Source organism: Rhinoraja longicauda, chromosome 37, assembly GCF_053455715.1.
Source record: "Rhinoraja longicauda isolate Sanriku21f chromosome 37, sRhiLon1.1, whole genome shotgun sequence".
Lineage (NCBI taxonomy): Eukaryota > Metazoa > Chordata > Chondrichthyes > Rajiformes > Arhynchobatidae > Rhinoraja > Rhinoraja longicauda.
In genome coordinates, this window is record NC_135989.1 from 1246974 (window position 1) to 1260677 (window position 13704).

A 13704-nucleotide genomic window follows, 5' to 3' on the forward strand; every position below is an offset into this window, starting at 1 on the left:
AACAGTCTGTGGCTATTCACCTTAACGACAGCCCTCACAATTTTAGATACCTCACCCTCCTACCCTGGTGGATAATTGTCCTGGCCTATCCTGTCTACTTATGTCAAAGTCATGGAGATACTTGAGAGAAGGTGTTTGTAAGATTGGGGAGTTCAGGGTGCTGGGGAAGTGACTCAGGGAAGGAGCCGAGGCTGAGGGGAGATTAGCCATGATCGCAGTGGGTGTTGGGCAGGCTCGAGGGGCAAGGTGGCCTTCTGTTCACATTTCCTCATGCATTTCTCACGGGCTGAAGGAATTGCAAAGGGAATGTTTCTGGAGCATCTTTCCCTTTATTGACCCGTGCTTCCTCTGGCAGGAGGATTGGTGGGTGGGCTTGTGGTCTGCCAGCTTCCTGGTTATCATGGTGCAAGTACCATCAGATGGCAGGCAGTTGGTGAACCAGCTTGCCCCTTCAGTTGTCCCTGTTTGAGGTTGATTCTGGCCTTGTTTATCGTCTACACTTGAATCATGAGCAAATGAGCAGAAGGTGCCACGGCGTGTTTCATTTATTGCTCCATGGACAGGGTCCAAGGACAACTCTGCCCCCTGCCTGCAGCCGCGCTGTCTTGTCACGTCGCCTCCAGATGTTGACCTTCCACAGCTCCCGAGTGGCATGGCCAACCTCCCAGCCCACCCCACCACCACACTTCCCACTCACAACCCTGGTCCTTCTGGACTGTACCTCGACTTCAACCAGGGCCATGAGCACAGCAAAGCTTGTCAGGTGCGTACAGCTGCACACTGTGTATGTCGGTTTGAACTCGACCAATTGGCAGCCTTGTGTGGACCAGCTGAGGGCTGAGCTGTTCCAGAAGACACACTTTGCTCTTTTACCATTAGCACCAAGCTGGTGAGAGAGAAAAAAATATTTAAGAATACCACTTAAGATAACCATCTACACGAGACATTAGGAACTGCAGATTCTAGTTTACTTAAAACAACAGGAAGTGCTGGACAAACTCAAAGGGCCAGGCAGCATCTCTGGGGAACATGGATAGGTGATATTTCAGGTCGGAACCCTTAGAGTCAGAGACATACTGTTTGGAAACAGGCCCTTGGTCTAACAAGCCCATGACGTGCAAGGTGTTCCATCTACGCTAGTCCCACCTGCCCATGTTTGGCTCCAAATCCCTCTGAACCATTCCTATCCATGTACCTGTCCAAATGCCTTATAAAAGCTGTTCTAGTAGCTGCCTCAACTACCTCCTCTGGTAGCTCTTTCCATATACCATCATTCTCTGTGTGGAAATATTGCCCTTCAGTTTCCTTTACATTTTTTCCTATCACCTTAGACTTATTTCATCTGGTTCTTGATTTCCCTACTCTGGGAAAAGACTTTGTGCATCCACCCGATTTATTCCCCTTAAGATCTGATGCACCTGTCTAAGATCACTCCTCAGCCTCCTGCATTTATCCAATCTATTCCCTCATCTTACACACCTCTATAAGATCACCCCTCATATTCCTACGTGCCAAGGAATAAAGTTCTAGCCTGCCCACCTCTCCCTATAGTTCAGGCCTTCTAGGCTCTAGCAGCATCCTTGTAAATCTTCTCTAATATCAGGATGCCCAAAACGAAACACAATATTCCAAATGCAGCCTCACCAACATTTTATACAACTGTAGCATAACATCCCAACATCTATACTCAATACACTGATCGATGAAGGCCAATGAATCTAAAACCTTCACCACCCCCTATCTACCTATGATGTTATTTTCAGAGAACTGTGCATCTATACTCCTGAGATCCCTTTGTTCAGCCCTAGCATTCATTGAAAAGGTCCTGCACTAGATTGGCTTCCCAAAATTCTACTCATCTCATTTATCTGCATTGAACTCCATTAGTAATTAACTTCAGCCCACGTGCCCAACTGAACACGATGCTGCTGTAATTTTTGCGAACTGTCTTCACTGACTACAATACTCCTGCACCTATTTTCTATGTTTCTATGTTTCAATGTTTCTATATAATACCCCTCACTTTAGTATCATCTGCAAACTTACTTATCATGCTACCTCACTTTTATAAGTTTCTTTATTGAAAGGGTGCTGAGAAGATTCACCAGGATATTGTCTGGGATGAAGTTTCAGCTCTGAAAGACAGGAGAGGCTACGTGTGATTTTTCTTGTAATGGAACATCACAGAGGTACTATGATTTATGAGAGGTATTTCTCGTGTATGCTGCAGGAAACTACGAAAGATGAAAATGGAGAACTTTGATCAGGTAAAAGTTAAAGATCTGAGGGGAACCATTTTCAGAGAGTGGCACACACTGCTCGAGAGAGAGAGTGGCAGGAGCAGAGTCACTGATGCATTTAATAAGTAGAGATAGACACAAATTGTCGGAGTAACTCAGCATTGCTAGGCAGCATCTCTGGAGAAAATGCACAGGTGATGTTTTGGATCAGGACCCTTCTTCAGACCGATTGTGGTAGGGTGAGTAGGGAAAAACCGGTAAGCAAAAAAATCAGGGACAGCAACAGCTGATTATAGGCTAGAAACAGGTCTGAACACAAGAGGGATACATAGTTTTGAACTGCAGGGCTGGTTAATGGACCTTTAGTGGAGTAAGTGGGGGGGGGGGGCTTGAAGAAGGGGAAGGGGGAGTGAGTCATAGAGTCATAGAGTCCTACAGCACAGAAAGAGGCCCTTCGGCCCATCGTGTCCGTGCCGCCCGTTACCAAACACAGTCTAATTTTAATCCCATTTTCCCGCATTTGGACCGTAGCCCTGAATGTTGTAGCATTTCAAGTGCCCATCCAAATGCCTCTTAAACGTTCTGAGTGTTCCCGCCTCCACCACCACCCCAGGCAGTGAGTTCCAGACTCCAACCACCCTCTGGGTGAAAAAGTTATTTCTCACATCCCCCCGAAACCTCCCTCCCCTTACCCTGTATCTATGTCCCCTCGTTGTTGAACCTTCCACCAGTGGAAGAAGTTCCCCTCCATCTACCTTATCTATGCCCCTCATGATCTTGTACACCTCGATCATGTCAATAGACAATAGACAATAGACAATAGGTGCAGGAGTAGGCCATTCAGCCCTTCGAGCCAGCACCGCCATTCAATGCGATCATGGCTGGTCACTCTCAATCAGTACCCCGTTCCTGCCTTCTCCCCATACCCCCTCACTCCGCTATCCTTAAGAGCTCTATCCAGCTCTCTCTTGAAAGCATCCAACGAACTGGCCTCCACTGCCTTCTGAGGCAGAGAATTCCACACCTTCACCACTCTCTGACTGAAAAAGTTCTTCCTCATCTCCGTTCTAAATGGCCTACCCCTTATTCTTAAACTGTGGCCCCTTGTTCTGGACTCCCCCAACATTGGGAACATGTTTCCTGCCTCTAATGTGTCCAATCCCCTAATTATCTTATATGTTTCAATAAGATCCCCCCTCATCCTTCTAAATTCCAGAAGGACAAGGGCACAGGTTTCCCTCCATGACTCATCCACACCCTGCTATTCCTCCTACATTACTGAGTCTAAATCATGGAATTACAAACAATATTGGGAAATATTACCTCCTCCATCTCCACAGATTCTGACTGACCTGCTGAATATCTCCAGCACTTTCTAATGTTATTTCAGATTCCCAGCTGGTGCTCCTGAACAAACCTTCTTGTTGTCGAAGGTGAGAGTGATTGGTTCCAGGAGGTGGCTCCTGTCTGTGTTTGTTACTGCAGCAGTAACAACTTCCGAGATCAGCCCCAGCTTGCCTTCATTCTCACTGCCTTCCAAAAGGTTCGGTTCCATAAGGGAGTCCAGATGTTTGTAGGAGATAAGGACAACGGCAGCAACATCTGTACAAAGGAAATGTTAAACATTGAGCGCTTACACTCATCGCCATGGCAACAGGCAGACATCAAGTGTGATTCAGGAGCAGAGACACAAAGATTAATTTCCTAGTCATTGTGAGCAATCACGGAATACAATCCTTCAGGTGGATCCTTATCTTTTTGACTTTGGAGAAATGTATTTGTTTGTCAGTTAAATGTGATCAGAGGTGAGTGCAGGCTGATGATTGGTTCATGGCAGCTCCCTTGCTTTCCTTCAGTTGCATTCTGGGTGTGTCACGTGACCAGGGGCAGCAGCGTGGGGCTGAATGGATGCAGCAGCTCATGTGATGAAACAGTGCAGAGTGTGAGGAGCCAGAGCTGTGACTGGAGGACCACAGGAGTCGGAGAAGATGAAGCAAACGTTTCTAGTTGGCAAGCCAGCAAATGGAATAACCTGTCCGAATGTTTCCATTCAATATACAACATGTGGCATTTACCCCGATCATAATCCAGTGCTGAGCTGATGGAACCTGCTCAATACTTGGGGGTGGATTTACTGTAGATGTGGATAGCATTCGATGTGCTCTCCTTAATGTCTGGGATTCAACTGGCTTCAAAACCTGGAACAGGATGATTTTGCTCTCGGGATTCAGGATTGGGCTCCAACAACCTCTCAGGACTGGTGATGATCATTGTGATGTTGTTTTCCATTGCCCCTTCCTGTGTGAATCTATTGCACCAAAATGTAAATACACAAGAAACAGAAGGAGGAGTAGGCCATTTAGCCCACATGTCTACTCCACCATTCACCAATACTGTCCTGATTTGATTTTTGAGTTAGAGATACAGCGCGGAAACAGGCCCTTCGGCCCACCGAGTCAGCGCCGCCCAGCGATCCCCGCACATTAACACTATCCGACACACACTAGGGACAATTTTTACATTTACCCAGTCAATTAACCTACATACCTGTACGTCTTTGGAGTGTGGGAGGAAACCGAAGATCTCGGAAAAGACCCACGCATGTCCTTTACCTCAGAGCCACTGACCTGCACCGGCCCAGAATCATTATGTAATTCGCGGGTATTGGCTAGAGAGACCCATGTTGGGGAACTGGAGAAGCAAGTGGATGACCTCAGGTTTGTCCAAGAAACTGAGTCGTTCCTCGACAAGTCCTACAGTGAGATTGTTACACCGAAGGTACAGGAAGAGAGAAGGTGGGTGACGGTGAGAAAGGGAAGGAAACTTGGAGTGCAAAGGTCCCCGGGTGTTGAGCCTCTTGAGAACAGGTTCACCCACTTGGAAGCTGTCGGGGAAGAAGACGTTACCGCACTGAGTGGCAGACTGGCCTGCCAAGCAAAAAGTGCTGTTGACCCAAAACCAAAGAGGCCGACGTCAGGCAACGCCGTGGTAGTAGGAGACTCCATTGTGAGAGGTACGGACAGGGGTTTCTGCGGCAACAGGCGGGATTCGAGGATGGTGTGCTGCCTCCCTCCAGGATATCATGGACAGAGTGCAGGAAATCCTCAAGGGCGAAGGTGAACAGCTGTAAGTGGTAGTGCATGTTGGCACAAACGATGTGGGAAAGAAGGGGATGAATATTCTGCAGCGTGACTGTAGAGAGCTCGTAAAAATGCTGAAAAGCAGGACCTCCAGGATGGTTATCTCCGGTTTGCTTCCAGTTCCTCGTGCTGGCGAGAGCAGGAACAGGGAGATGCAGGACCTGAATGTGTGGTTGAGGAACTGGTGCAGGGGGCAGGGAGTTAGATTCTTAGATCACTAGATCTGTTTTGGGGTAAGGAGGAATTGTACAAAAGGGATGGATGGCACCTTAACAGGTGGGGGACCAGCATTCTGGCAGGCAGGTTTGCCACTGCTACACGGGTGGTTTAAAACTAAATAGGGGGGGGGGGCTGTCAAATGGGATAGTCAAGGATGGAGTTAAAGGGAAAGAGAGGAAAGTGATAGTTAATGATCCCAGAATTAACAGGAAAGAAAGGCGTGCAGCGTAGGTTTACTAGGTTAATTCCCGGAATGGCGGGACTATCATATGTTGAAAGACTGGAGCGACTAGGCTTGTATACACTGGAATTTAGAAGGATGAGAGGAGATCTTATCGAAACGTATAAGATTATTAAGGGGTTGGACACGTTAGAGGCAGGAAACATGTTCCCAATGTTGGGGGAGTCCAGAACAAGGGGCCACAGTTTAAGAATAAGGGGTAGGCCATTTAGAACTGAGATGAGGAAAAACTTTTTCAGTCAGAGAGTTGTGATTCTGTGGAATTCTCTGCCTCAGAAAGCAGTGGAGGCCAATTCTCTGAATGCATTCAAGAGAGAGCTGGATAGAGCTCTTAAGGATAGCGGAGTCAGGGGGTATGGGGAGAAGGCAGGAACTGGGTACTGATTGAGAATGATCAGCCATGATCACATTGAATGGTGGTGCTGGCTCAAAGGGCCAAATGGCCTCCTCCTGCACCTATTGTCTATTGTCTAAAGCTCACAAAGGGATAGGAAAGTATGGCCAAGTGTAATAGGGATCGATGTGAAGGGTGAGATGAGATGAGTATATGAATGCGTGAAGTATAGGAAGTAAAGTAGATGAGCTTGAGGCTCAGTTAGAGGTTGGTAGATACGACATTGTGGGGATTACAGAGACGTGGCTGCAGGAGGATCGGGCCTGGGAACTTAATATTCAGGGTTATACATCCTATAGAAAGGACAGGCAGGTGGGCAGAGGCGGTGGGGTAGCTCTGCTGGTGAGGGATGAAATTCAGTCCCTTGCGAGGGAAGACATAGGGACTGACGAGGTAGTCACTGTGGATTGAGTTGAGGAATTGTAAAGGCAAGAAGACACTAATTGGTGTCATCTACAGACCCCCAAATAGTAGCCCGGATGTAGGGTGTAAGATGCAGCAGGAGTTAAAACTGGCATATAAGACAGGTAATGCCACTGTGGTGATGGGGGATTTCAATATGCAGGTAGACTGGGAAAATCAGGTTGGTTCTGGACCCCAAGAAAGAGAGTTTGTAGAGTGCCTCCGAGATGGATTCTTAGAGCAGCTTGTAATGGAGCCTACCAGAGAAAAGGCAATTCTGGATTTAATGTTGTCCAATGAACCAGATTTGATAAGAGAACTCGAGGTAAAGGAACCGCTTGGAGGTAGTGATCATAATATGATTAGTTTTAATCTGCAATTTGAGAAGGAGAAGGTTAAATCGGAAGTGTCAGTGTTGCAGTTGAACAAAGGGGACTATGAAGGCATGATACGTGGAAGTGGTGGCGCCTAACGGCTGCGGCTCGCTAGCAGTCTGTTCGTCTTTTTTCCTTTTTTTTTTGTTGTGTGTCGGTGTTGGGATGGTTTTTGTTTTTTTTGGTTGTGTATGTGTGGGGGGGGTGGTGGTGTGGGTGGGGGAAACCTTTCTCTTTAGGTCTCTTCCTCACGGCGCGGGGTGCGGCTCGGCCGCGGGGCCTTCCATCGCCCAGTGCGGCTCGGCCGCGGGACCTAACATCGCCCGATGCGGCTCGGCCGCTGGACTTAACAGTGCCCGGTGCGGCTCGGCCGCGTGGCCTAACATCGCCCGGCGCGGTTCGGCCGCGGGACTTTTCATCGCTGGTGCGGCTCGGCCGCTGGACTTAACAGTGCCCGGTGCGGCTCGGCCGCGGGACCTGACATCGCCCGGTGCGGCTCGGCCGCTGGACTTAACAGTGCCCGGTGCGGCTCGGCCGCGGGGCCTAACATCGCCCGGTGCAGCTCGGCCACTGGACTTAACAGTGCCCGGTGCGGCTCGGCCGCGGGGCCTTCCATCGCCCGGTGCGGCTCGGCCGCTGGACTTAACATCGCCCGGTGCGGCTCGGCCGCGGGACCTAACATCGCCCGGCCCGGCTCGGCCGCGAGATGTTTCAGCGCCCGGTGCGGCTCGGCCGCAGGGACTTCCATCCCCTTGCGGGGACTGTGCGGGTCGGTCGGGGACGAGCTGTCTGTCCGTGGGCGTGGGGAAGAGAGTGGAAGTTTTGTTGCCTCCATCACAGTGAAGGGGTGTTTGGAGTCACTGTGATGGACGTTTGTGTTGGGGTCATGTGTCTTGTGTTCTTTTTTTTTGTGTGACTGCTATGTAATTTCGTTCGGTACCTTGGTGCCGAATGACAAATAAAACTGTTGACTGTTGACTGTTGATGAGAGAGGAGCTGGCCAAGGTAGACTGGAAAGGGATCCTAGCAGGATTGACGGTGGAACAGCAATGGCAGGAATTTCTGGGCATAATCCGGAAGACACAGGATCATTTCATTCCAAAAAGGAAGAAAGATTTTAAGGGGAGTAGGAGGCAACCGTGGCTGACAAGGGAAGTTAGGGATGGAATAAAACTAAAAGAAAAGATGTATAACACAGCAAAGAGTAGCCGGAAGCCAGAGGATTGGGAAACTTTCATAGGACAACAGAAGGTGGCGCAGCGGTAGAGTTGCTGCCTTACAGCGAATGCAGCGCCGGAGACTCAGGTTCGATCCCGACTACGGGCGCCGTCTGTACGGAGTTTGTACGTTCTCCCCGTGACCTGCGTGGGTTTTCTCCGAGATCTTCGGTTTCCTACCACACTCCAAAGATGTACAGGTTTGTAGGTTAATTGACTGGGCAAATGTAAAAACAAATTGTCCCTAGTGTGTGTAGGATAGTATTAATGTGTGGGGATAGCTGGTCCGCACGGACTTGTTGGGCCGAAGGGCCTGTTTCCGCGCTGTATCTCTAAATCTAAATCTAAACATCTAACAAAACGGGTAATACGGGCTGAAAAGATGAAGTACGAGGGGAAGCTGGCAAAGAATATAAAGAAGGACAGTAAAAGCTTCTTTAGATATGTTTAGAGAAAAAGAGTAGCAAAGTCAAATGTGGGTCCCTTGAAGGCAGACACGGGTGAAATTATTATGGGTAACAAGGAAATGGCAGAAGAGTTCAACAGGTACTTCGGATGTCTTCACTAAGGAAGACACAAACAATCTCCCAGATGTACTGGAGGACAGAGGATCTAGGGGGGTAGAGGAACTGAAAGAAATTTTCATTGGGCGAGAAATAGTATTGGGTAGACTAATGGGACTGAAGGATGATAAATCCCCTGGGCCTGATGGTCTGCATCCCAGGGTCCTCAGGGAGGTGGCTCTAGAAATAGTGGACGCATTGGTGATCATTTTCCAATGTTCAATAGATTCGGGATCAGTTCCTGTAGATTGTAGGATAGCTAATGTTATCCCACTTTTCAAGAAAGGAGCGAGAGAGAAAACGGGGAATTATAGACCAGTTAGCCTGACTTCGGTGGTGGGAAAGATGCTGGAGTCAATTATTAAAGAGGTAATAACAGTGCATTTGGATAGCAGTAAAAGGATAAGTCAACGTCAGCATGGATTTATGAAAGGGAAATCATGCTTGACTAATCTTCTGGAATTGTTTGAGGACGTGACAAGTAAAATGGATGAAGGGGAGCCAGTGGATGTAGTGAAACTAGACTTTCAGAAAGCCTTTGATAAGGTCCTGCACAGGAGATTGGTGACTAAAATTAGAGCACATGGTATTGGGGATAGGGTGTTGACATGGATAGAAAATTGGTTGGCAGACAGGAAGCAAAGAGTAGGAGTAAACGGGTCCTTTTCAGAATGGCAGGCAATGGCGAGTAGAGTGCCACAAGGCTCGGTGTTGGGGCCACAACTGTTTACCATATATATTAATGATTTGGAAGAGGGAATTAGAAGCAACACTAGCAAGTTTGCGGATGACACAAAGCTGGGTGGCAGTGTAAACTGTGAAGAGGATGTTAGAAGGTTGCAGGGTGACCTGGACAGGTTGAGTGAGTGGGCAGATGCGTGGCAGATGCAGTATAATATAGATAAATGTGAGGTCATCCACTTTGGCGGCAGAAACAAGGAGGCAGATCATTATCTCTTTGGAGTTAGGTTAGGTAAGAGGGAGGTGCAGCGAGACCTGGGTGTCCTTGTACACCAGTCACTGAAAGTTGGCGTGCAGGTACAGCAGGCAGTGAATAAAGCTAATGGCATGTTGGCCTTCATAACAAGAGGATTTCAGTATAGGAGTAAAGAGGTTCTTCTGCAGTTGTATAGGGCCCTGTTAAGACCACATCTGGAGTATTGTGTACAGTTTAGGTCTCCTAATTTGAGGAAGGACATCCTTGTAATTGAGGCAGTGCAGCGTAGGTTCATGAGATTGATCCCTGGGATGGCGGGACTGTCATATGAGGAAAGATTGAAAAGACTAGGCTTGTATTCATTGGAGTTTAGAAGGATGAGAGAGGATATTATAGAAACATATAAAATTATAAAAGGACTGGACAAGCTAGATGCAGGAAAAATGTTCCCAATGTTGGGCGAGTCCAGAACCAGGGGGCACAGTCTTAGAATAAAGAGGAGGCCATTTAAAACTGAGGTGAGAAAAAACTTTTCCACCCAGAATTGTGAATTTGCGGAATTCTCTGCCACAGAGGGCAGTGGAAGCCAAATCACTGGACGGATTTAAGAGAGAGTTAGATAGAGCTCTAGGGGCTAGTGGAATCAAGGGATATGGGGAGAAGGCAGGCACGGGTTACTGATTGGGGACAATCAGGCATGATCACAATGAATGGCAATGCTGGCTCGAAGGGCCGAATGGCCTCCTCCTGCACCTATTTTCTATGCTTCTATGAGACCATCCCTGTTGGTTCATGGTGGTGGTGGCAATATCGTAAACTATGCAGCCCTGTTGAAGCTGCTTCCATAGTGTTTGATCAAATTGATTGAAAGATACCGCATGGAAACAGGTCCTGTGGCCCATCAAGTCCTCTCCAACCATCGATCACATGTTCAACTAGGTCTATATTATCCCATTTGCACATCCATTACATCCATTCGGGTCAATTTACAGTCCAATGAACCTACAAACCAGCTCGTCTTTGGGATGTGGGTGGAAACTAGAGCACCCGGAGCAAACCTCTGTGGAGAACGTGCAAACTCCACACAGACAGCACCCAAGGACAAGATCAAACCCGGGTCTCTGGCGTGGTGACGCAGTAGTTCTACCAGCTGCACCACTTTACTGCCCACATGCCTGCAGTGGGGAGAAGTTCTCAGACTTAGACCCAGTGATGAAGCATTGCTTAATTCACTGACGGTTATTCCCAAGTCAGGAGGGGGTGTAATTTAGACGGGGACAGAAGTTGTCATGTTTCCATGTGCTGGAAACTCCTGTGCTTCTTGGTGGTAAATGCCATGGGGTTGGAGCAGCCTGGGTGAGTAACTGATGAATGATACTCAAAGTCACTTGGCACCAATGGTGGAGAAAGTATGTGTTCAGTATAATAATAATAGATTACATTTATATAGCGCTTTTCATATACTCAAAGACGCTTTACAGGGATTTAGAGAACATAGGGAAGTGAATAAATAGATAAATAAGTAAATAAGTAAACAAACAGAGAAAGGAGACAGAGGGTGGGGTGACCTTCAGTGGTTGAAGGCAATACTGAATAGGTGAGACTTCAGTGATGTTTTGAATGTGGTGAGTGTGGAGGAGTCTCTGACGGTTTGAGGTAGTGAGTACCATAGGGTGGGAGCAGCGATGGAGAAAGCCCTGTCCCCCCAGGATCTGAGTTTGGTCCGGATGTGGGGGGATAGGAGATTGGCAGCAGCAGAGCGGAGGGTGCAGGTGGGAGTGTGCCTGTGGAGGAGGTCGGTCAGGTAGGATGGGGCCAGGTTATGGAGGGCTTTGTAGGTCATGAGGAGGATTTTGTACTGGATTCTCTGGGGGATGGGGAGCCAGTGGAATTTGTAAAGGACGGGGGTGATATGGTCACGGATCGGGGTATGGGTGAGCAGACGGGCAGCGGAGTTTTGAATGTATTGAAGTTTACTGATGATTTTTGAGGGTGCGCCATAGAGGAGGCTGTTGCAGTAGTCCAGACGGGAGGTGATGAAGGCGTGGATGAGGGTTTCTGCAGCTGTGGAGGAGAGGCATGGACGGAGACGGGCAATGTTTTTGAGGTGGAAGAAGGCTGTCTTTGTGATGTGTTTGATGTGTTTGTCGAAGGAGAGGGTTTGATCAAAGATGATTCCAAGATTCCGGATGTGAGGTGAGGTGGATACTGGGAGACCATCAATGTTGAGGATGAAGTTTTGGGTGGATTTGGTGAGCGTTTTTGGACCAATGATGATGATTTCAGATTTGTTGCAATTGAGTTTGAGGAAATTTCATTGAAGCCAAGATTTTATTTCAGTGATGCAGTTTGTCAGTGTAGAGTGTGTGGTGGGGGAAATTGACTTGGTGGAGATGAGGAGCTGGATATCATCGGCGAAGCAGTGGAAGTTGAGACCATGACGGCGGATTAATTGACCAAGGGGGAACAGGTAGAGGATGAAGAGGAGGGGGCCAAGGACTGAGCCTTGGGGGACACCTTGGGGGAGGGGAGCGGTGGGGGATTTACAGTTGTTAATGGAGATGAACTGGTGTCTGTCAGAGAGGTAAGATTTGATCCAGGATAGGGCTGTGCCGGTGATGTTAAAGGAGGTTTCAAGTCGGGTGAGGAGAATGGAGTGATTTATGGTGTCAAAGGCGGCGCTGAGGTCAAGTAGGATGAGTAGTATGATAGGCGGGATACTAATCAAGGGGATTGCTTCATTGTGGATGGAGCTGAACTCTTGAGAGATGTTGGCCATGTATTTGTCCACATTCCTGACATCCCATGTAGATGGTGAAAAGGCTTTGTGGTGTCCAGAGCTGATGCAGATGGCAGGAGATGTCCAGCCGGGTGGTGTGACTGGAGACAACCATGACCTGGCATTTGTGGAGTGTCATGTGACACTGAATGTTGTCTCCACCTTGCTGCCTGCAGCCACGGACCACTTCATTTGCTGAGGAGTTGTCACAGGAATGGAACATTGTGCATCCAGCAACAAACATTTCAACCTCTGACCTCCTGATGGAAGCAGCTGAGATGGTTGTGCTGAGGATACTGCCCTGAGCCACTCCTGCAGTGATGACCCTGGGGTGGGGTTATTGACCTCCAATGACCACAGCTACCTCCCCACGAGCGACATTTGACTCCATCCATTGGAGTGTTTTCCCTTTGATGCCCACTGACCTGGTTTACCAGATGCTGCTTAACGCCACACACCATCAAATACTGCTTTGTTGCCAGGGCCACTCGCTAGAGGCCTCTTTGGTCCATACTTGGGTTTGTGAATCCCAAAGTGGGAATCGGCTCATGGGTGATTGATGAAAGCACTGCCTATGTCTCCTCGCATCACTCTGATGATGAATCAGCTCGTGGGTGATTGATGAAAGCACTGCCTATGTCTCCACGCATCACTCTGATGATGAATCGGCTCATGGGTGATTGATGAAAGCACTGCCTATGTCTCCTCGCATCACTTTGATGATGATCACACAACAAGTAGCTGCATTCATTTGTCTGTGAATGGACATCACCTGGGCAATTCACCCCACTGTAGGGTAGATACCAATGCTAGACCTACACTATAACTGGTTCACTATAGGCACAGCTTGTTTCAGAGAGCAGCTCTTTAATACTACAGCAAGGATGTTATCTAATCATCCAACCTTCACTCTGTCCAATGCTTACAGCCGTTTCCTTATCAGCTCAAGTGAACTGAATTGGTTGAAGATCAGCTTCTGAGAGACTGGAGATCTCAGGAGGAACTAAGATACATCAGTCACTGGTTTCTTCTAACTGGGTCTGGCGCAAAGCTTCAGCGTTGCCTTCAGCATTTAATTCATGAGCATCATGAGCACACTCGGTGTGGTAGGGATGTTGATCTCCAGAAAGATCCACTATGAGACTACTTGACCCGGTCTTCTGCATGGTATAACTTTGCAGTTTCATTAGTCTAGCAC

General features: G+C 48.2%; 1 protein-coding gene across 1 annotated transcript in view; it reads right to left on the bottom strand.

The window, feature by feature from the left end:
• The window catches only part of LOC144610562 (adhesion G protein-coupled receptor E2-like), a 68223-nt gene that overhangs the window by 24250 nt on the left and 30269 nt on the right, over nucleotides 1–13704 (bottom strand). The window contains exons 7-8 of the mRNA XM_078429369.1: nucleotides 3658–3842; nucleotides 722–886 (exon numbers count right to left, since the gene is read on the bottom strand). Of these exons, the coding sequence (XP_078285495.1) occupies nucleotides 722–886; nucleotides 3658–3842 (350 nt within the window). The remainder of the gene's footprint in view (nucleotides 1–721; nucleotides 887–3657; nucleotides 3843–13704) is intronic.